General features: G+C 35.7%; 1 protein-coding gene across 1 annotated transcript in view; it reads left to right on the top strand.

Moving 5' to 3' along the window:
- The window catches only part of CCDC178 (coiled-coil domain containing 178), a 530,711-nt gene that overhangs the window by 217,278 nt on the left and 289,666 nt on the right, over positions 1–23,767 (top strand). The window contains exons 14-17 of the mRNA XM_004479016.3: positions 1,517–1,700; positions 19,405–19,467; positions 20,627–20,788; positions 22,369–22,482. Coding sequence (XP_004479073.2) covers positions 1,517–1,700; positions 19,405–19,467; positions 20,627–20,788; positions 22,369–22,482 — 523 coding nt within the window. The remainder of the gene's footprint in view (positions 1–1,516; positions 1,701–19,404; positions 19,468–20,626; positions 20,789–22,368; positions 22,483–23,767) is intronic.

Raw genomic sequence — 23,767 nt, 5'->3', positions numbered from 1 at the left:
CAGCATCAACTTCACCTGGGAACTTGTTAGAAATGCATACTCTAAGGGCCATCCCACATCCACTGAATCTTAGCCTAAGGGGGAGAACTAGGAGTCTGTGATTTTCCATGTTTTCCATGTTATTCTTATGCATACTGAAGGTTGAAAAACTCTTCTCTAGTCAATATAATTTTTTCTTATCCTGATTGCATAGTATAGTCACCTGAGGTGCTTCAAAACAGTGATCCTGGAACTTCACCCCAAACTAATTAAGTAAATGTTTTCCAGTTGATTATTATGTGTAGCTTTGGTTGAGAAACATTGTTCTAGATAAGTGGTTCTCAATCAGAATGATTTTGCTCCTCAGCAGGGGACATTTGGCAATGTCTGTATACATTTTTGTTTACCACAACTGAGGCAGAACTACTGGCATCAGGTGAGTAGAGGCCAGTGATGCTGCTAAACATCTCACAGTGTACAAAACAGTCCCCACAACAAAGAATTATCTGGTCCCAAATACCAATTTTATTGAAGTTAAGAAACTCTGCTCTAGTATATGCTTTGGTTTTATTCTTCCATTTGTTCTTCCATTCCCAAGGTTCTCTAGTAGGAACACCTATGGAGGTCAAAAAAGTTGGTGAAAGTGAGAATAGAAGGGAATATGATATGGATTAGAGTGGACTTACTGGTATTCTACAAAACTTTTGTGACTACTAATAGAAGAAATTGTATCATTGACGGAGAGAAAGTGGCCACAGTAGTTGCTGAGGGCAGGGAGTGGGAAGAAGAGATGTGATGGGACATATTTGGGACTTTGGAGTTGTCCTAAATGATATTGCAGGGTCAGATGCTGGACATTATATATCCTGCCATAACCCACTGAATGTATGGGGGAAGAGTGTGAACTACAGAGTAAACTATTATCCACATGGTGCAGCAGTGCCCCAAAATGTGTTCGCCGAGTGCGATGAGTGTGCGACAATGATGGGGGAGGTTGTTGGTGTGGGAGAAGTGGGATGGGGGGATAAGGGGTGTATGGGAACCTCTTATGTTTTTATAATATATCCTTTTTGTGATGTATGTATCCTCAAAAAATACAAATTACAAAAATGATGGGGTGGGGGCGTGGGGTGTGGGTTATATGGGAATCTCTTATGTTCTTTTAATGTAACATACTATGTGATCTATTAACTTTAACTTAAAAAATTTTATTTAAAAAAATAAATAAATAAATGTCATGCCAGAGGGGGAAAAAAGAAGGGAATATAAATGTTCTGAAAGTTCCCCAGATCCTTCTTATTGATATTCTTATCCTTCTGAGACTGGGCACAGCCTGACAAATGGGGATAACCAACCCAAGAAGCAGAAAAATAGCTGATGTCTTGGTATATATTTTCTGCATTCAGTTTTAGTTAAGGATCTGGCAGTTTGGTTTCTAAAAACCGAAATATGACTTTATTTTTTCTATTAAATATAATCCTCTCAATATATACTCTTTCGGATTAATCATATCAGTCTTTTTGTTTCATTTTTACAGTATAAATAAAAAAGCACAACATGAGGCTGAAATACTATCTTTGAATAAGTTGAGGACAAAAAATAATGAATATCTTAAACAACTATACAGGGATGCTTATCACCTTGGTGCTATTTTCCACCTTACCAAATTTAAAGCAGATGAAATGGAAGACAAAATAGCAGAAGTGAGAAGAAAATACAAGGTTGTGTATTTCTATGTCCTTCTTATTTCTGAAAAAATTCTATTAGCCTGAATTTTATTGATTTGATCTTGATAGATTTTAAGACATAATAGTATTTAAAAGAAAATATCTCTCCATCTGATGCCCACTCCACCGCTAATTGAAAGGGGTTTAGATCTTATGCGGCAAATGGATGAGACTATCTTGCTTGCAGTTGCAGACTCTCTCTCTCTTCCTTGGGATAAGTGTTGCCCATCATCTTTCTCCTTGTTAGTTATACTGGGTGAGTCAAATAAACTGGAGAGTAGGTGTTGCAACTCTGTTGAAAATCAGGGCCCGACAGGCACATGGGCAGCCCAAAGATTTAAATCTCTTGTATATACAACTATCAACTCTAATACTAACTATCAGTTCAAATAGAAGGGCAGAAGAGACATGTGTAGGGAAACCATAAATGAGCTGCCTCCCCTGCCTGTAGTGTCTGGATGTCTCTAGAACCATCAAGAGCCCTGCTCTTTGAGGCAATATTTACTGTGGCAGTCAATGAGATCCTGCTGAGATGTGCATTAGCATAACCTCTGAAATGACCTCCCAACTCACTTTGAAGTCTCTTAGCCATATAAACTCATTTGTCTTTACCCATACCCCCTTTTGATCAAAGCCTTTTTCCAGGTGCATTGCTAGTTGGCACTTGGTAACAATCCCTCAGGGTCAGGTAGGCTCATCCTTGGGAGTGATGTCCCACACTGAGGGGAAGGTAATGCATTTATATGCTGAGTTTGGCTTACAAAGAGGCCACATTTGAGCAACAACAAGGCTCTCAGAAGGTAACTCCTAGGCAACATATTATACTAGGCTAAGTTTCAATTTTAAAAGAAAAGGTTCATAAGTACAGTCATCATAATCAAGGGCCCATGCAATGGTCCATCCTCCTTTACTAGTCACTGCCACTGTACTCAAGAGACTCTTGCTGTCCCATTAGAAAATGTGGCAGAGCTCCCCAGAATGAGAATTAGATATTCTTTTGGTTATTGTGTGGATCTTCACTCACTGTGACAGTGCCCTATGAAGACTTGAACACATTCATATGCCTTAGCAGTATGCCACAATGATCACCCCTGATACAGTTATGACCCTTCTGTCATCCAAAACCTCTTCAAAATGAAATCAACAAAATAACCAAATAAAATTAATAATAAAATGAAAGCAGAATTGTTAATGGCCTGGCTAAGAATTAAAAGAATGCCCCAGCACAGAACAAAATTGAAAGTAGGAGTGATTTCTCTTTCTGTATCTGTATCCCTCTCTCTTTCACTTTCTCTCCTTTCCTATGTCCCTCCCTCTTTTGTGGCTCCTGATGGTTGATATCCTTTCTAACACTAGGTAAAGACAATATAAAGAAACAGATTTCAGAGACCACACATGACAAAGAATACAGACTTTATGTAATAGTTTAGAAAAGTCATTAAGCAAAGAGTTATAACTATAGAAAACAACAAAAACAAACCTTCAGGATGGGAAGAATCTGATTTATAATATCATTTTAATATAAAATATAAATAATTTATAATAGAATGCCCAATTTTTGACAAAATTATGAAGCATGCAAAGAAACATGTATGGCCTATTAACCTATGACATTAACAAAGCTATACTTGAGGAAGCAACAACATTGGAATTCCTATACAAATCTTAAAGTCAACTATCTAAATATGCTTAAAGAGCTAGCTAAAGGAAACCATGGACAAAGAGCTAAAAGAAACAAGGAGAACAAATGATGTATGAACAAATAAAGAATATCCATAAAGGTATAGAAATTATAAAAATGAACCAAAAAGAAATTCTGGCGCTGAAAAGTACAGTAACCAAAATGAAAAACAATATGCAATAGAGGATTTCATTAGCAGATTTAAGCAGACAGAAATGGAATCAGCAAACATAAAGATAGATCATTCAAAATTATCCAGTCTGAGGAATTGAAATAAAAAGGAATGCAGAAAAATGAAAGAACCTATGAGACCTGTGGGACACCATCAGACATACCAACATATACACAACTGAAACCTCAGAAAGAGAAGAGAGACAGAGATGAGTAGAAATAATATTTGAAAAAAATAGAAATGAAAACTTAGCTAATTTTCTAAAAAAACACAAGCCTACACCTCCAAGAAACCAAAGTATATTCCAAATATAATGCACCAAGACACATTATAATTAATTCCAAAAAGCTAAGGACAAAAGGACTCTTGAAGGCAGCAAGAGGGAGATCACTTGTCAATTACAAAGGCTAAAAAACTTTATAGGAGATTTCTTATTAGAAACCAGGGATGCAAGAAGGGAGTGAGGAGACATTTTTTAAAGTATTGAAAGAAAAAAACATACTTTCAATCAAGATTTCTATACCTGACAAAACTGTCCTTTGAAATGAGGGAGAAATTATGAAATTCCAGAAATAAAACATGAAATATTTCACTGCTATTACACCTGCCCTGTAAGAAATGTTAGAGGGAGTCTTCAGACTGAAATGAAAGGACAATAGAGGATAACTAAAAGCAATATAAATAAATAAAGGACTCTGGTAAAGGTAACTATGTAAGTAATATAGTTTTGGCTTGAAACTCCTTTTCTATTTCATACATGATTTGAAAAAATGCATAAAACAATATGTCTGTTTTTATGGGCATATAATGTATAAAGATGTAATTTGTGACAATAATCACATAAAGGCAGAAGATTGTGTTACGTAGGAGCAGAGATTCTGTATGCTGCTGAACCTAAGTTCACACCAATTCCATCTAGGCTGCATTAAAATTAGGATGGTAATTTCAATCACCATGTAAACCACAGTGGAAATACCTAAAAAATATACACAAATGTAAAAGAAAAGGGAATCAAATGTTATGCAACAACAAATGAATTAAATACAAGAAAAGGCAGTCATGGAAGAAAAGAGAAACAATAAAAAAAGTGTAAATACAGAAATCAAACTGCAAAATGGCAGAATTAAGTCCTTCTTTATTAGTAATTATTTTATAAGTAAATATACTATCCAATCAAAAGGCAGAGATTGCCAGAATGGATGAAAAAAAAAAGCATGCTCTACCTATATACTCACTACAAGAGCTGTCTTTAGATCCAAAGCTATAAATAGGTTGAAACTGAAAGAATGAAAGAAGATATTTTATGCAAATAGTAACCAAAAGAGAGTTGGGTTGGCTATATTATTATCACCTAAAATCAACTTTAACTCAAAAACTATTACAACAGACAAGGGAGGATATTATGTATTGATAAAAAGTTCAATTCATTGAGAAGATACAATTATACATTTATACACAATAAAAAATAGTCCCCAAATATATAAAGCAAACATTGACAGAACAGACATCTCTACAAAAATAAAGACATCGATACTCAAATTTCAATAATGGATAGCACATCAAGATAGAAGATCAATAGGGTAATAGAGGAATAGAACAACATTATAAACCAACCACATCTAATAGACATATATAGAACACACCACTCAACAATAACAGAATATATATTCTTCTCAAGTACACATGGACCATTCTCCTGGATAGGCCATTTGTGGGCCACAAAACAAGTCTCAATAGATTTTAAAAGATTAAATTCATAACAGGTATCTTCTTCTACCAAAATGAAATGAAGTTAGAAATTAACAACAGATGAAAATCTGAAATTTGCAAAAATACGTGGAAATTAACCTATACTCTCTTTTAAATAAATAGTTGGTCAAAGATTGAAAACAAAAATTCTTTAGGGACATTTGAAAATTAAAAATTACATGCCAAAACTTATGGGATACAGTGAAAGTAGTGTTCAAAGGGAAATTTACCACAGTAAACACCTAAAACACATTTAAAAAGAAGAAAAGTCTCAAATAACTTAATTTTGCAACTTATGGGACAAGAAAAGGAGGACTAAACTAAGCCCAAAGCTAGAGGAAGGAAGAAATTAATAAAGATTAAGTTGTAGACAAAGGAAATAGAGATTAAAAAAGGAAATAGAGATAATCAATAAAGCTAAAAGTTAGTTTTTTAAAAGATCAACCAAATAGGGGTAGAAAGACAAAGAAAAAAATGGAAAAGACACAAGTAACTAAAATCAATATTGAAATTGTGCCCATAGCCATCAACCTCATGGAGATAAAAAAGATTATAAAAGAACAGTAAAAACAGGTGTACATCAACATATTAGATACATTTTTAAATATACTCTAATTTTTTAAAAAGAAACTTAGGGAAGATGTATCTCAAGTGATAAGACTTCTCCCTACCGTATGGAAGGACCTGGGTTCAATCCCTGGGGCTCCTGGTGAAAAAAAAGAAAATGAGCTGCATGGTGAGCCAGTGCCCGTGTGATGAGCCAAGTGCCCACACAGTGATCCAAGGGCTTGTGCAGTGAGCCAAGTGCTCACAGAATGAGCCAAGTGCTCACATGGGAGCCAAGTGCCCATGTGGGTGCCTGCATGGTGAGCTGAGTACCCACATGGTGAGCCAAATGGCCACACGAGTGCCCATGTGGTGAGCCAAGTGCCCACATGGCAAGCTGAGTGCCTGTGTGGTGAGCCAAGTGCCCATGTGAGTGCCTGCATGGTGAGTCAGTGCCCGTGTGGCAAGCCAGTGCCCCATGATGAGACTACTGCCCATTCAGGAAGCTGAGTGCCCACACGGTGAGTCAGTGTCCACACAAGTGAGTCACACAGCAAGATGATGATGCAGCAAAAGAGAGACGAAGGGGAGAGTCAAGGCAAAGTGCAGCAGAGACCAGGAACTGAAGTCACACAGCTGACAGGGAACCTCTCTCCACATCAGAGGTCCCCAGGATTGAATCCCGGTGAATCCTAGAGGAAAAAAATGAGAAGAGAAGACAAAAAGAGAAATAGATGCAGAAGATCACACAGTGAATGGGCACAGACAGCAAAAACAGCAGGGCGGGAGGAGGGGGGAAATAAATTAATTAATTAATAAATCTTAAAAAAAAAAAAGAAACATTACATAAATGTTACACACAAAAAAATAGGGGATTCCTCGCATATGCCCTGCTCCTAGCCCTCCCAAATTTCCTCACACCGATAACATCCTTCATTAGTGTGGTATATTTGCCAACATAAATGAACTTATCTTGAAGCATTGTCACTAAGTGATGATTATAGTTTATATTGTAGTTTACTCTCTCTCCTGCACATTTTTGCAAGTTATTACAAGATATACAATGAGCTGTATCTGTCATTGCAATGTCATTCAGGATAATTCTCAAGTCCTGAAACTGCCCCCAAGTTACCCCTATTTTTCCCTCTCCCTCCCCTCAGAACCTCCAGTGGCCACTGACTCCACATCCATGATAAAAGTTCTTCCATTGCTAGGATCACAACAAGTCTACAGTAGAACAACTGTAAATCTACTTAGTCCATCATTCATTCCCCAAACCTGAGGATTCTGTGATGGTGATGCCCACTCCACCTCTAATTGAGAGGGGACTTATATCTGATGGGGAGATGGATGAGACTTTCTTGCTTACTGTTGTGGTCTCTGTTCCTTGAAATGGTTGATGTCAGTCATCATCTTCTTAATTTTCCTAGGTGAGTCCAGTGAGCTGAAGAGTGGGTGTTGAAAGTCTATTGAGATTCAGGGTCCAACTGGCACATGAACAGCACAAAGATTTAGTATCATCTTTAATACTAACTATAGGTTCAGATACAGGGGCAGCAGAGCCACGTGTAGGGAAAACACAACTGAATCCAACTATATCACACTGGAAAGTGTAAATTCCAAAGTAGGACCCCCTGGCAGGGTGCCAAACTCCTGAACTGTCTGTTATGCCTATAGTGTCTAGATGTCTCTAGAACTCTCAGGAGCGTTTACTGTGGCAGTCAGTGAGTTCCTGCTGAGATGTACCTAAGCATAACCTCTAAAATGACTTCCTGACTTACTTTGAAGTCTCTTAGCTATATAAACTCATTTGTCTTTACCATTTCCCCCTTTTGATCAAGACCTTTTTCCAGGTGCATTACTAGTTGGCACTTGGTAATAATCCCTCAGTGCCAGGAAGGCTTATCTCTGGGAGTCATGTCCCACACTGAGGGGAAGGCAATGCATTTATATGCTGAGTTTGGCTTATAAAGAGGCCACATTTGAGCAACAATGAGACTCTCAGAAGGTAACTCTTAGGCAACATACAATACTAAGCTAAGTTTCAATTTTAAAAGAAAAGGTTCATAAGTACAGTTACTTACAACAACATTGACAGCTCAACATACTGGCCTGTCCTCCCCTATTAGGCACTGCCAATGCTCTCAAGAGACTCTTACCCTTCTATTTGAGAACATAGCAGGACTCCCCAAGATGGGAATCCAACACCTGCCCACTCATTATGTGGGTCTCTCCCCACTGATACAGCCCATTAAACAAGATGAACACTCACACACTCCCTAGAAGCCCTGTGCCCTGTCCTGAATGCCTCCCACATCCAACACCCTAAACCAATACCCTCCCCTGCCATATTGCCAAAAGAACATTCCTAACACTGTATTTTAAACCACATACCTGCCAATCCCCAGTGTTCACCTGTTTCCTACCCCAACCCTTCCCACAGTCCAACTCACCCTCTCCGCCCTACCCCCCTAACATACCAGCACTGCCCAACCCAAAGTATTACTGCACCACTGTCATTCCCCTGTCTTGCCCACTGCACAACTACACACTTCCACCTTATCATAGATTTTGCCCTTATGGGCATTGACTCAACCTTCTTTTTAGTTTCTTTCTCCTTCAAACCTGTCTTCCAGACTCTAGCTCTGAGAGTCTGCTCAATTTACTTAATTCATATCAGTGAGGTTGTGTAATATTTGTCTTTCAGTGCCTGGCTTGCTTTGCTCAACATAAGGTCTTCAAGATTCATCCATGTTACCCCATGTGTTAATACTGCATTCCTTTTTACAGCTGAGTAATATTCCATTGTATGTATATACCATATTTTGTTTATCCATTCATTTGTTGATGGCCAATAGTGAATAATGCCACTATGAACATTGATGTGCACATATCTGATCATGTCCTTCCTTTCAGTTCTTCTGGTATATACCCAGTAGTGGAATTACTGTATCATATTGCAATTCTATAGTTAGCTTTCTGAAGAAATGCCAAACTGCCTTCCACAATGGCTATACCACTCTACATTTCCACCAACAGTATTCCTCACATCTTCTCCAACATTGTAGTCCTCTATTTTTTTTAATAGCCACCAGTCTAATGGGTGTAAGATGATAACTCACTGTAGTTTTGATTTGCATTTCCCTTATAGCTAGTGATGTTGAGCATCTTTTTATGTGCTTTTTAGCCATTTGTATTTCTTCTTTTAGAAGTCTCTGTTCAAATCAATTGCCAATTTTTTTAATGGGTTGTTTATCTTTTTTTTTTTTTTTTTTTGGAAGTGTAGAATTTCTTTATATATGCTGGATATTAGGCCCCTATCAGATATATGGTTACCAAATATTTTCTCCCATTGAGTAGGCTACCTTTTCACTTTCTTGACAAACTCCATGAGGTACAAAAGTTTTTAATTTTGAGGAGGTCTCATTTATTTTTTCTTTAGTTGCTCCTGCTTTGTGTGTAAAGTTCATGAAACCATTTCCTAATACAAGATCCTGTAGATGCTTCCCTACATTATCTTCCAAGATCTTTATGGTCTTGGCTCTTATATTTCGACCTTTGATCCATCTTGAATTAATTTTTGTATAAGGTGTGAAATGGTGTTCCTCTCTCATTCTTTTGGATATGGATATCCACTTCTCCTAGCACCATTTGTTGAAGAGGCCATTCTCAAGGCTTGGTGACCTTGTTGATTATCACTTGACTGTATATGTGAGGATCTATATCAGAACTCTCAATTCGGTTCCATTGGTCAGTATGCCTATCCTTGTGCCAATACAATGCAGTTTTGACCACCGTAGCTTTGTAGTATGTTTTAAACTCAGGTAGTGTGATTCCTCCGATTTCTTTTTTTTTTTTTCAATATATCTGGCTATTCCGGGTCTTTTGCCCTTCCAAATACATTTCATAGTTAGCTTTTTCAATTCACTAAAAAATGCTGTGGTGATTTTATTGGGATTGCATTAAATATATAGGTCAGTTTGGGTAGGATAGATCTTGATGATGTTTAATGTTCCAACCCATGAACAGGAAATATTCTTCCATTTATTTAGGTCTTCTTTGATTTCCTTTAATGGTGTTGTGTAGTTTTCTGCATATAAGTTGTTTACATCTTTAGTTAAAATTTATTCCTTGATATTTGATTCTTTTAATTGCTATTGTAAATGGAATTTTTTTTCTTGGTTTCCTCCTCAGATTGCTCATTATTGTTGTACAGAAATGCTACTAATTTTTGTGCATTGATCTTATAACTTGCTGCTTTACTAACTCATTTATATGCTCTAGAAGCTTCGATGTAGATTTCTCAGTGCTTTCAAGGTATAGGATCATATCATCTGCAAATAGTGAAATTTTTACTTCTTCCTTTCCAATTTGTATGTCTTTTATATCTTTTTCTTGCCTAAATGCTCAAGCAAATACTTCTAATACAATGTTAAATAAGAGCATTGACAGTGGGCATCCTAGCCTTGTTTCAGATCTTAGAGGGAAAGCTTTTAGGATTTCACTGTTGAATATGATTTTTAGCTGTGGGTTTTTCATGTATACCCTTTATCATGTTCAGGAAGTTTCCTTCTATTCCTATCTTTTGAAGTGTTTTTATCAGGAAAGGGTGCTGTATTTTGTCAAATGCTTTTTTTGCATCTATGGAGATGATCATGTGATTTTTTTTCTTTCAATCTTTTTATGAGGTGTATTACATTGATTGATTTTCTTATGTTGAACCATCCTTGCATCATACTAGGGATGAAACCCACTTGGTCTTGGTATATAATTCATTTGATGCATTATTGAATACAATTAACAAGTATTTTGTTGAGGATTTTATCATCTGGTTTCGTTAGTGGATTAGTGTATAGTTTTCCTTTCTCGTCATGTCTTTGTTTGGCTTTGATATTAGGGTGATGTTGGTATCATAGAATGAATTAGGCAATGTTCCTTCCACTTACATTTTTTGGAAGACTTTAAGCAGAATTTGTGTTAGTTCTTTCTGGAATATTTGGTGGAATTCACCTGTGAAACCATCTGGTCTTGCACTCTTTTTAGGAGGTTTTTGATGACTAATTCAATCTCTTTACTTGTGATTGGTCTGTTGAGTCCCTCAATTTCTTCTTTCATCAATGTAGGCTGCTTGTGTGTTTCTAGAAATTTGTTTCCTCTAAATTACACATCTTGTTGGCATACAATTTTTCAAAGTATCCTTTTATAATACTCTTTATTTCAGTGGGGTCAGTGGTAATATCCCCTTCCTCATTTCTTATTTTATGTATTTGCGTTGTCTTTCTTTTTTTCCTCTATTAGTCTAGCTGGGGGCTTGTCAATGTTATTAATCTTCTCAAAGAGTCAGCTTTTGGTTTTGTTTATTTTTTCTAGTGCTTTTTTATTTTCAATTTCATTTAGCTCTGCTCTAATCTTTGTTATTTTCTTCTTTTTACTTCCTTTAAGGTACTTTGTTGTTCTTTTTCTAATTCCTCCAGATGTGCAGTTAGGTCGTTGATTTTAGTTCTTTCTTCTTTTTTAATATAGGCATTTATGGCTATGAATTTTTCTCTGAGTATAGCTTTTTCTGCATCCCATAGGTTTTGATATGTTGTGTTGTCATTTTCATCTGTTTCAAGGTAGCTACTGATTTCTTTTGCAATTTCTTCCTTGGCCCACTGTTTGTCTAAGAGTGTGTTGTTTAACTTCCATATCTTTGTGCCTAATCTGGTTCTTTGGCCCTTACTGATTTCCAGCTTCATTTCCTGGTGGTCAGAGAAATTACCGTGTATAATTTAAATCTTTCTGAATTCATTGAGAGTTGTTCTGTGGCCTAGCATGTGGTCTATCTGGAAAATGATCCATGTGCACTTGAGAAGAATGTATATACCACTGTATTTGGGTGTAATATTCTGTATATGCCTATTAGGTCCAGATCTTCTAATGTATTATTCAAAGTCTTTGTTTCTTTATTGATTCTCTGTCAGGATGTTCTCTCTTATGGTGATAATGGTGTATTAAAGTCTCCCACTATAATTGTAGAGGCATTTATTTCTCCACTTAGTTTTTCCAGTGCTTGCCTAATGTATTTTGAGGCACCCTGGTTAGGTGCATAAATATTTATGATTGTTCTTCCTTATTGATAGATTAACCCTTTTATTAATATATAATGCCCTTCTTTGTCTCTTACAATACTTTTGCATTTAAAGTTTGTTTTGTCTGATATGAGTATAGCTACTCCTGCCCTTTTTTGGTTATTGTTTGCTTGTAAAATTATTTTCCAGCCATTCACTGTCAGTCTCCTTGCATTCCTGGGTCTAAGGTGGGTTTCTTGTAGACAGTATATAGAGGGTTCATATTTCCTTATCCATTCTGCCAATCTATGCCTCTTTACTGTTAAGTTTAATCCATTAACATTCATTGTTATTACTGTCAAGTAGTGACATTAGCCACATTTTCTTTAGGTTTATGTATGCCATATGTTGTTTTTATTTCTGTTTTTATCTTTGTAGTTGTTCTTACACTTTCCTCAAACTCTCTTTCTCCTGTTTTTTCCTTTCGACCTGCAAAACTCCCTTTAGTATTTCCTGAAGGGTGGGTTACTTATTGACATGCTCTTTTAATTTCTGCTTATCTGTGAATATTTTGAACTCTCCCTCATTTTTGAATGCCATCTTTGTTGGACAGAGAATTCTTGGCTGGAATTTTTTTTCTTTTAGCACCTTAACTATGTCATATCACTGTTTTCCTGCCTCCATGGATTCAGATGACAAATCAGCACTTAATCTTGTAAAGTTGCCTCGTATATGATGGATTTCTTTTCTCTTCCTGCTTTCAGTATTCTCTCTTTGTCCTGAGCATTGAACAATTTGACAAGTAATTGTCTTGGAGTAGGGCTGTTAGGATTTATACTGTTTAGGGTGTGCTGTGCTTCCTGGACATGTATGTCCATGTCCCTCAATCATGTTGGGAAGTTTTCAGCTATTGTTTCCTCCAGCAGACCTTTTGTCACCTTTCCCTTCTCTTCTCCCTCTGGGATGCCCATAATGTGTTTTGTGTTGTCATTCAAATCCCTAAGTCCCTATTGAATTTTTTTCTATTTTTTTTTTTAATCTATTTGTCCTACTCTCTGTCTGATTTCAGATGTACTGTCTTCCACATCTCTGATTCTTTCCTCTGAACAGGTCACTAAAGTTATTAGGCATACAAGAAAAACATTATAAAATAGATTCCACAATGAATAACTGTTGCTCTTTGAAAGCATTTTTGGGAAGATGAAAAGGCAAGCCATAGACTAGTAGGAAATATCTATAAAATGCTTATCTGATAAAGACATATTCAGAATATGAAAAACCTTAAAACTCAATGATGGAAAAATAAAGCAAAAAAATGGGCAAGAGATTTGAAGAGCCACTTCACAAAAGCAGATATATAAATGTCCAATATAGATATGAAAAATACTCGCTGTACTAGTGATCAGGGAAAAACAAATCAAAACCATAATGAGTTATTACTATATCCCCACTAGAATGGCTAAAATCAAAAAGACTGAGGATGTGGAGCAACTGGAACTCTCATTCATTGCTGATAAGAATGCAAAATATTAAGCTACTTTGGAAAACATTTTAGCAGTTTCTTATATGGTTAAATAAATAAACTTATCAAGCTAGTCACAAATCCTACTCATAAATATTTACCTAAGAAGAGTTAAAATAAAATATATATCCATAAACAAAGTTGTACACAAATATTCATAAGAGTATTTTTCATAATATCAAAACACTGGGAACAATCAAAATGTCCATCAACTGGTGAATGTATAAACAGATTATAGTACGTCCCTACTATGGAATAACAGTAATAAAAAGGAACAAACTGATGCATGCAACAGTATAAACATGGTAAGTGAAAGAAGTCAAACACAAATAGACTAAACAGTATATTGCAGGATTTTATTTGTATCAAACCTTATAAAAGGAAAAATGATAATGGCAAAAAACGTTATCAGTGGATACCTGCCTCTGCTTGTCCAAGGAAGTGATAGACTGAAAGGGGGTGTGAGGTAGCTTTGAGGGGTGATGGAAATGTTCCATCCCTTGACTGAGGAGGTGTTACAGGTCAATTGCCAAAAGTCAAACATTACACTTAAAGTGGGTGAATTTAATGTATATAAGTTTCACTTTACTAAAGCAGTTACCAAATGGAGGGGACATCAGAAAATAAAATGAGATCAAAGTGGTGTTTAGAGAGAGCTCAAAAGGTGTTGGGAATATTCTATTTCTGAAAGTGGTTAGTGTGTGTACATGTGTATTCATATTAATCATTTCTATTATTATATATACCTTACAGATAAATGGTATTAAGTTCTATAGCATTTTTTAATAAAACAAGTGAAAAATCAATGACATGATGTTAAGCTTCTCAATTTATACTAAGTGAAAAACACAAAAATTTAAAAACCACATGATACCAAAACATGAAAATATAAAAGAAAAACACCCAAAAGACAAAATTCACATCTTTGAGTTTGGAGGTTTAGGTTATTTTAATTTACTTTTATTTTTTTAAATTTAAAAGTATTTCTACAGAACACATGTAGACCTTCATAAAAGAAGAAAGATAAGGCAGCATCTTTGTGTTTACTTTTAGATAGGACCAGGTTGAGTTGCCACCAGGGCTTTCTGCTGGGATCTTGGCCATCATAAGGTGCCCTGGCCGTGCACAGTCAGAGGGCTGTCCTACCATACTAATTCAGTCCAGCCCATGGTGAATTGTACAATTCCCAAATTTTGCTTTATGATTTTAAGTTTTTAAAATCTCTCTTTCCTTTCCTGATTTCAGACCTTTTGCAATGTGAGTTCTCCAAATTTTTCATAGTGCCGCTTTTGTAACCTGAAACAAAACTTATGCCACTATCTTGATTGTGATCTTAGATCAGTTTGTATTTACCGTTTATTCACCTTGTCTCTTTGAACCTGGGTTTCTGAACATACAGCTGTTCCATCCTAGTCTACTCTTTAGCTGTCTTTTGTTGTAGGGCAGCAGTCTCTTCCAGAAGCGTAGCTCTCTGCTGCCACCTGCTGGGTATTGGGTGCTAAAACTAGGCAAGGGGTCAAAGGTGAGAATGTTTTAGTATGAATTCTTCCCATCATCTGAGATGCTGTCATCCCTTTCCTTACGCTTCTCTCAACCTCTTCAAACTGATTTCTTTTATCCATTTTCTTCAAAAAAAAGAATTGAGTTGTGCCAAAGACTGTATGGCCACTAAGCCCAAAATATTTATTATCTGGCCCTTTATAGAAAAAGTTTGCTGACCCCTGATCTAAAGAATACAGAAATAGCAAATATAGGGAGCATACAGTTTCTATAGGGCTGGAGAAAGTACCCAAAGAAGGAACAAACTTGTAAGAGACTCTCCTCCCGGAGAGAAGACTGAGAATTTGTTAGGGAGTGTATGACTGTTTCCAGGGGTGGCGGAGACGTTCATTGCTGGAGACTGCCTGTAGCAACCTCCTTGCCAGGCTGCCAGAGAAACATGGCAGAGGGTAAATGGAGTTTCTGAGGGGAGCGACTTGGTGGAGGGCAAGTACCACTAGTGCTCCATACACTTGATGGTATCAGTGCCACTGGAGGAAGGGGGAAGTAAAGGCCCAACCCAACAAGGACATGAAACCCTGTTACTCCAGCTGGCAAAAGAAAAGTCTTTACAGAATCCAGCTCTAGTATCACAAATCAAAGTAAAGAAGGAGGATTTGAAGATGAGGAGCAATATTTTGATAACTGGCACAAATACGTAGTCCACATTCAAGTTTCTCTGAATCAGTTGGTGTGTGTAACTAAGCACCATGTAGTGCATTTATCTGTCATAACTTTTGTCTCCTTTAATATTGAAGGATCACCTACCTTTTATTTCTTTGTCTTTCATTATGTTGACATTTTTAAAGAGTCTAGGGCAGTTATTTTGCATAAGTCCCCACAATATGGATTTATCTTTTTTTCCCTAATGATTAGATACAGGGTAAATAATTTGGGAATGGATATTATGTAGTTGCAGTATTGCGTCCTCAATGCAACATATCAAAACACACATGATATCAACTTGTGCCATTACTAGTGATATTTAGCTCAATTGTGTGATTAAAGTTTTGTCCAACTTATTTATCCATTGTACTTTCCCCATTGTAATTAATAGAGTGATACTTTAAGACTATGAAATATCTTATTTCCAATAAATTTTCACCCAATTGGCTTAGCAGCTATTGATGATTCTAGTTGAATCAAATTCAATATAATAGTTGTGAAATGGTGATTTTTCTGGGCTTTTCATTCCCTTTTCAGTGCATTGTTAGTTTGAGGAACTCAGAGGTCTGGCATAAGGAGAGCTGAAGGCTGTGCTCCTTGATAGGCAGTCTTCCTTAATTTCTTGTTCACATACTTACACTCTATGAATGTATGCTGACTACAATCCTAAGGCAGAGATCTGACCTGGCTACCTCTCTCCTTGCTTCTCCCATGTCTTCCTATCTCAGGAAAAACATCCTTTAGCCTTTATTTTACTACCCATCCTCAAGATGCTATTTATGAATGAGAACCTGTGTGATTATGACATTTTAAAGGGCCCCAGTGTCACATTATATAGAGGGTTATAAAAGGATTTGAGTTTGAAAGAACCTTAAACTTTTACAGTTCCATCCCCCAACCTAGATAGCAAAAGCTGTTTGTTTATTATTCATTCATCTAATTGTTCAATACATTATTCATTCAACAAATATATATGCCAAACACAGTACTGGGCTGAGGGTAGAGGAGGGAGCTCACTTTAAAGTGCTGTTGAATGAACCGATTCACATAGCTCCCAGGAGTGCAGCAGTCCTGGGGGCTAATTGTTGTTTGAGGCTTGATCAGATGCATTAAATAACCGCTATGATCTCAGTTCTCCTCTTTGAATGTGGATAATAAGGCCTCTGCCACTAAATGCAAATGATTAACTTGAACCCACTCACACATATTTGTACAGGCAATCTTCATGTTGTACAGCACCATATTAACTGAAACATATGCATGTCTGAGGTGTGTACTCTATTTTCAGGTTTCCATTAACATGGCACCCTGCACAGTGAGGACTGCCTGTATCCATAAAACATTCTAATAAAGAACCTAAGATATAGCAAATTCCTAAAGAGTGGTACTTATATTATTCAATCAGGAAAACTTATTACAACTAATATAGATATTTGTTATTCTCCAGCATCTTTTTAAATGTCTTTGATGACAGTGGAATCAGTATCTCACAAAGTAGACCACATTCTAATTCTAGTGTTAGTTCTACCTCCTCACAATTTGTACCCATTTAATCCTGGTTCTGTTCTCAGCAGCTACATAAGTCATTTTGCATAATTAAAAGGCAACGTCTCCTCAGTGCTCATATCTTTCCCAACATATTCCATTTTAGAGCCAACTGTAGGATCACTAGGGGACTGTGGCTTGTCTTTAACATAAAGTCTCAGTTCTAGTGCTTAACCTCTGGTATAGGCTGCTGAGCTACAGAATTAAAAGAAGTATCACAGTTACCTTAGAAGCTTCATGGAAAAACATGGAGGGTGTGCAAGAAGAGGGGCACATAAGAGTTGGGGGCTCTATACTAAACATTCCTACCACATTGAAGGGTCCTAATTATCCAGGTGTCACTTAGATGCTAAATCTATAAGGTTAAGTCCCTGAAGTCTGAGTCAGATTATATGGATTAGTATCCTGGTTTTAGTGTGTACTAGTTTTGTATATTCAGGTGATTTAAGTAATTTCTCTGTCTCAGTTTTCCCATTTGCAAAAGAGAACAATAATATGCAATTCATAGATTTCGTTATGAAATTTAAACAAGTAATTGTACATAGTAAGCAGGTGATATTTTGATATTTTGAGTAAAAAATGTAATACCGAGGTGATATTTTGAGTAAAAGAGATAATACTGAGGGAAGGCCTTGAGCATCTGGTTGAAAATACTCTGTGGGCATGTATTTGGTGGAATGTGCATAGACATGTAATTGTGAAGTTGACTTTCCAGCGACAATGTCTTTTTGTATCAGACCATTTGTTTTAACTTGAGACTGCATTTATTTCAACCATGGATTGCTCTCTCACTAGTTGACAATAAAAAAGAAAAAAACTTTGGAGAATTAATTTTAAGAGAACTCAAACTAATCCATATTGTAGCCGTAGTGATCTTTCTAAAGCACACACCTTGCTTAAGACCCTTCACTAATTTTCTTCATGAACTTTAACAATCCTGCATGGCCTGGTAGTTGGTTACTCTTCAACTTCTTCTCTTACCATTCCCCCACCTTCTCCCCAACACACAGACATGCACACACATGGTTTTCAATCACAGACAAAGGTCAAATTTAGAACTGTATTTTGGAGTGTATTTTTCTCCAGTCTGTGGAGGCATTTTTTATTTGGTTGTTAAAATTTATTATTTCACAAAATAAAAAATATTATTTAATTATTCTTAATTCTTACTTATTAAATGTTTAATATATTGATAAAACTGTACTATATCTCTTTTTATGTGAAAAAAGGCAACTAATTCCTTTTAAATGATCAAAATATATCATTGTATACCTTGGTTTTAGATGTAGGTATAGCCTTAGGTGATGATAAGCTTGTTGCTTTACTTATCACCTTTCTATTTGCCTCTTTTGTGTTATTCTTTCACTCTGAGAGAGGATACCCTTGATGAGTTGATATATGGAATAGAGGGGGGATTGAAGGAGAAACCCGTGGACTTGCTTCCTTAGGCTGTCTCCATAGGCCCCAGGATAATATGGATAATTTGGTAAAGAAGGAGGTATCTGAGGGGTTGCTGAACCTATACTATTCCTTCTTGCAAAGATACACGGCTCTTTTCAATCTGGTAGAGAACCTAAATCCAAGCCAACTTCTCTGTCAAATAAGGAGTTTAAGGTGTCTGACTTGACTCTAAGGCGTCAACAGCAGAAGGTCCTTTATGATCTACTACCAATTCTGGTTTTGTACGATAATTTAAACCATAACCATGAAAAATTTAAGACTGTTTATACAGGTAACCAAATGAATATTTTTATATTTTTCCTTTTTTTTTGCTGCTAACTAAAATGATGGGGGAAAAAAATCATCCCAGCCTAATGAGAATCGGATCATACTTTGCAAACTTCACACTTGAATTATATCTATCTTGTTTTCAAAGTTGAATATGCCTCATTCTGAAAAGTAATACTAAAAACAAAGAGTTTTTTTTAAAAAAGAGGAATTGAAAATTGTCTATTGTTTCCTTATGATTACTTTGATTTTTTGTTTCAGAACTATGAAGTATAACCTTAATTAAACTGAAATTCTGTATTCAGAATTTTTGCTGATATCACTTAATTGCATTCCCTCAAATAACATCTTTTTTTCTATCTTATAACACTCAATTTATAATTAATATTTTACTTTGCTATAACTTATGTAAAATGTATCTTGTAGTAGCAATTGCCTTTAAAATGTTTTCTGATATTCTGAGAATATTATCTCATTTTTAAAATTTTGATAATTTATAGGGTAGAGAAGACTTTTTGAAAAAACTCACTCGACGTGAAGTGGCTAATTTAATAATGATTCAGGTAATTCTAATTTAGTTTCAATATTTTATTCTTCCTTTAATTTGCATTTTACTTAGCATTTTAAATTTGCCTATAATGAGACTTCTTTTCACTACTTAGTTTGCAAGCTAGCAGTTTTCTCTTCTTAGCTGATGACAGTTGCCCTCTGTGTACAACCAGCAGTGTCTGATCATGCATAAAGAAACTGACCTCCCATACACATATCTCATTTTGTGGTTTAATGGGAATTTCTGCCAGTCTAGTAAAAGGGCAGTGGGATCTTATTCCTAAGTGTCTAACTCTTCAGTTTGCTTTGTGATGATGTTATGTTTTCTTTACTTCTAGTGTTCTTTCACTTGAATTTCTTTATTTAACCCTAAAAGAAAGCATGTTATGAGATGTTTCTGTTTAAAGACTTTGAAACTACAGCCTGATAGCTAGCAAAATCAGCGTTGATTATTTAATCTCTATATATCACCTGCATATACTTTGCAAACACAGGTTGAGTTTTTCGGATCCCTGGAATGTTTTCAGGTTGTCCCTCTTTCAGAAATACCTACCTACCTATATATTATGTATCATACATATTTGAAATTATTATATTTTTACACATAGATTAGCAAAACCTACCTAAAACAGAGATTTGTAAGTTATTTGAGAATATCTGCATGTATTGTCCTCTTCAAAGCAAAAATTTCATTTCCTTTATTAGGAAATTTGCTATTTTTAAACAAATAGAATCAGTGTTCCTTTGCTCCTACATGTTTGAAAACACCAAATTTCTAAGTTATTTCTATGCATATAAACTCAGTAAACCCATAGTTTACCTAAGCTTTTTTTGCTGAATATTTGTTACTTACTTCCTATTTATTGGTTTCATTTTGGTTTTCAGGAATTACATATATTGTGATATTTGTTGTTAGTGCATTCTCTAATCTTACTGCACTCCAATACTTAGTGTTTGATTTTTAATGTTTCTTTTGCTGTTTTTCTCTCATTTATTCTAATAATAACTATGTATTCTTTAAATATACTATATTTTTACCCATTGCTTTTTATGGTAGCATCCATCTTTTGATTTTCAAATAACAACAAAGATTATTACCTAATAAATAGTAGGGCTCAATAAATGTTTAGGTTATTATTAACTGAATGAGTGATTTTAAATCTTTATTGACAGAAGAGACTATATGCTATTCAAGAAAAGCAGGCACAGGAGAGGCAGGAACTTGCAGAGAAGAAAGCAATATATACCCTAGCATTGTCAGAAATCGAAACACCTATGCTTCAACTAGAAGAAGATGCTATCAGAATCAGAACAGCCCATGAACTCCATTTTAAAGTAAGCATTTATGAAAGAATCCCGATACTAATTCACAGGAATATTTAGGTACATCGGTAAATCATGCATGCAATTTTATATTGGGAAAATTATGATGTCTCATAGTAAGGCATAAAAACATTGACAGACTAAGTAACTATTTCAGATCCACACAACTGTTACACGGTGGAACTGTATATAGCAGGACCATTAATGCTATTACCTAAAACCCCATGCTCTATATAGAGTATACTTAGGAAAAGCAGTTTTCAGAATGGATATTTAGTCATATATTTGCTGTGATGGCCCACCATGGTAAATTTAATTCAAAGTTTTCACTGCTTGTTAATGAAATGCTAAAGTGGTTTTTGCTCAAATGTAAAAAATAATGTATCAATGTTTCCATGGTAAATTTTTGATGCATATATATAGAAGTTTAGACACGGTGAAAAATAAAGCAAACATAGGTAATATATTTTCTAAACTTCAAGTTGATGGCAGTAACTGATATTACTAGCCCTTCCCAAGCAAAAATTTAGTAGAAAATTATGTACGTATCATGTCATTAGTCTTTTGGAGAACTAGAGGGTGTGGTAAGAGCTATACATTCTCATCCTTAGCTGCCGCAAGGACATACATATATATTCATCTGTGCCAATTTGGCAACAGGATTTTTTTCTTTGCAAGTGATGCTGTGAATTCATTACTAGATTTTAATAACTTTCAAAATTTCTTCATTTAAAATTACTGTGTGTGCAATTTACAGAGAATTCCTTTAATCAAAGTTTTTGTGTTTTATTTTTTTCAAAATGTCCCTGTGAAATAGGCAAGAAGTTTACCTGTATCTCAGGCTTCATAAAACTTGGGTCCTAACAGGTTAAGCAACCTGTTAAACAACAAGGCCTTAAAGCATTGAAACAGTGAATTCTGAGTTCACTATTCTATTTAGGACTTCTAGAAATGCTGTCTTATTGGTCCTCTAATGAATATATAACGAGTACTAACCCCTAGTGGGATAAATTATTTTAATAACTTCTCCCCTTTACATTAAAGATGGAAGTTCATTAAATATAGCAAAAGCCTCAGTGTAATTGTTTGAAAATGACAATAACTCCAGAAAAGTTTATTGACTTTTATTCGATCTTATTTTATAATAGCCATTATTTTATATGTTCTTAGTGCTCAATAATCACTTATTCTATTTCGATAGCTAATAAATTACAAGAACTATTAAGTTAGCATAAACTTTTAGAAATAACTTTTTACACAATTTTTCAGTGATGATTGCTAACAGTTTTTATTTTGAGTTTTAATTTTGGTTAAAATGTTTTAAAATCATGATGAAAACTTATAATCTCTGTGAGAGTTTATTAGGTTTTTAAAATTTAACTAAAATTGGTTATATTTTGGTTTTCCCATATGATTTGAACATAATATTAGGATTTTGGATATTGAGTACATTTTATAATTTATATTTGGTTGTTCTTTCCCTTTATAATCAAAATAAATATTGTTAACATTAAAATAGTCACCTGAGTAATATTTAGTCTATACAGGATAATTGTAAATGCTGCAAATCTTAATATCTGAATATCTTCTAGACACTTAATGACATGCTCAAGAAGAAAGAAATTATTAGAAGACATGTAGAAAAGACAAAGAGAAAATTGCAAGAAAGGGAGAAGAAAACCCAGGATGTACTAGTAGAAACTGAGGTAAAAAAAAAATTAACCTAAAAAAAATGTCTTTGAATTCACATTTCTTTATGTTAATGAAAGCAGACCAATCAAACTTAATTTTAGGTGGATTTTAGCCATTTCTGATTGGTTTCTCTACATTGATGTTGCATGTATGCACACACACACACACTCACAACACAGAGTCTCCAGTCTCACACTGTCTTTTCCACTGGTCAAGTCTATCAGAGTTATTGTCCTGAGCCAGGATAAAATACAAAGCAAAATTGACATCGGGGTTATGGAAAAGTCTTTTGCTTTCTTCAGTTTCCATTTGGGCAGCTGTAGCAGTTTGATACTGTTTATGAATTCAAAAAATAGATATTGGATTGTGTTTGTAAACTGGTCTCCTCCTCTGGGCATATTAGATTGTAGTAAATCCAAAGTTTCACTTTTACTTGAATAAATAAAAATTAAGGCTTTGATTGGGCCATGCCAGTAGGATGTTGAGAAAACTACATGGCAGAAGAGAGAGTTGGAGTTTTGATACTGGTGCCTTGGGAAGTAAATATTCAGGAGAATAATACAGAGGAATAGAGATGGCTCCATAGACATGGCAGAGGCTCCAGGAAGAGAGATGAGACATTCTCTTGATAGTTTAGAGCTGGTCTTGTGGAGAGAGGAGAGCAGCAGAGCTGACAGAGAGAAACAAGCCCCAGGAGAGAGAGAGAAGACTTATCCCAGCCTGCAGGAAAGACTGACCCCAGCCTGCAGGTAAGATTGGAAGAAGCTGGGACCAAGACAGCTGAGATGTCTTAATTAAATTACCTGCTAAGATTAGGGCTTTGATTCAACCATGACAGTAGGGCATGACTCAGGGTTGAGTCCCTGCCTCCTTGGTGGGATGATATAAACCAGCACTTACTCAAGAAGGCATACAGAGGAAGATATGGGTAGAGAGAGAGAGCTCCATAGATGCCAGAGGAGAGTATGCTCAAACAACTAAAGCCCTGGGGGAGATGAGCCATTCACCTGATAGTTTGTACCTGAACAGCTGATAAGACCTGGAAGGAAATGAGCCCTATGCCAGATTGATACAGGAAGCCCTGGGAGACGAGCCCTATGCCAGGCTACAGTTAAGATTGGACAAAACTGGGCCCAGAGAGCCTTAAGAAGAAGATGAAAGGAGAGCAGGCAGAGATCGCCCGCCAACTTGCTTCAACACATGGCAACAGACTTTGGTGAGAAAATAGCCTTGAACTGGACTCCTTAAGTAGGGCCTATTAACTGTAGATTTTTAACCCAAGAAACACCCTTTATAAAA

The sequence above is a fragment of the Dasypus novemcinctus genome, chromosome 16, assembly GCF_030445035.2.
Source record: "Dasypus novemcinctus isolate mDasNov1 chromosome 16, mDasNov1.1.hap2, whole genome shotgun sequence".
Taxonomy (NCBI): Eukaryota; Metazoa; Chordata; class Mammalia; order Cingulata; family Dasypodidae; genus Dasypus; species Dasypus novemcinctus.
The sequence above is the reverse complement of the archived record's forward strand: the minus strand, read 5'-3'. Positions and strand labels throughout refer to the sequence as shown.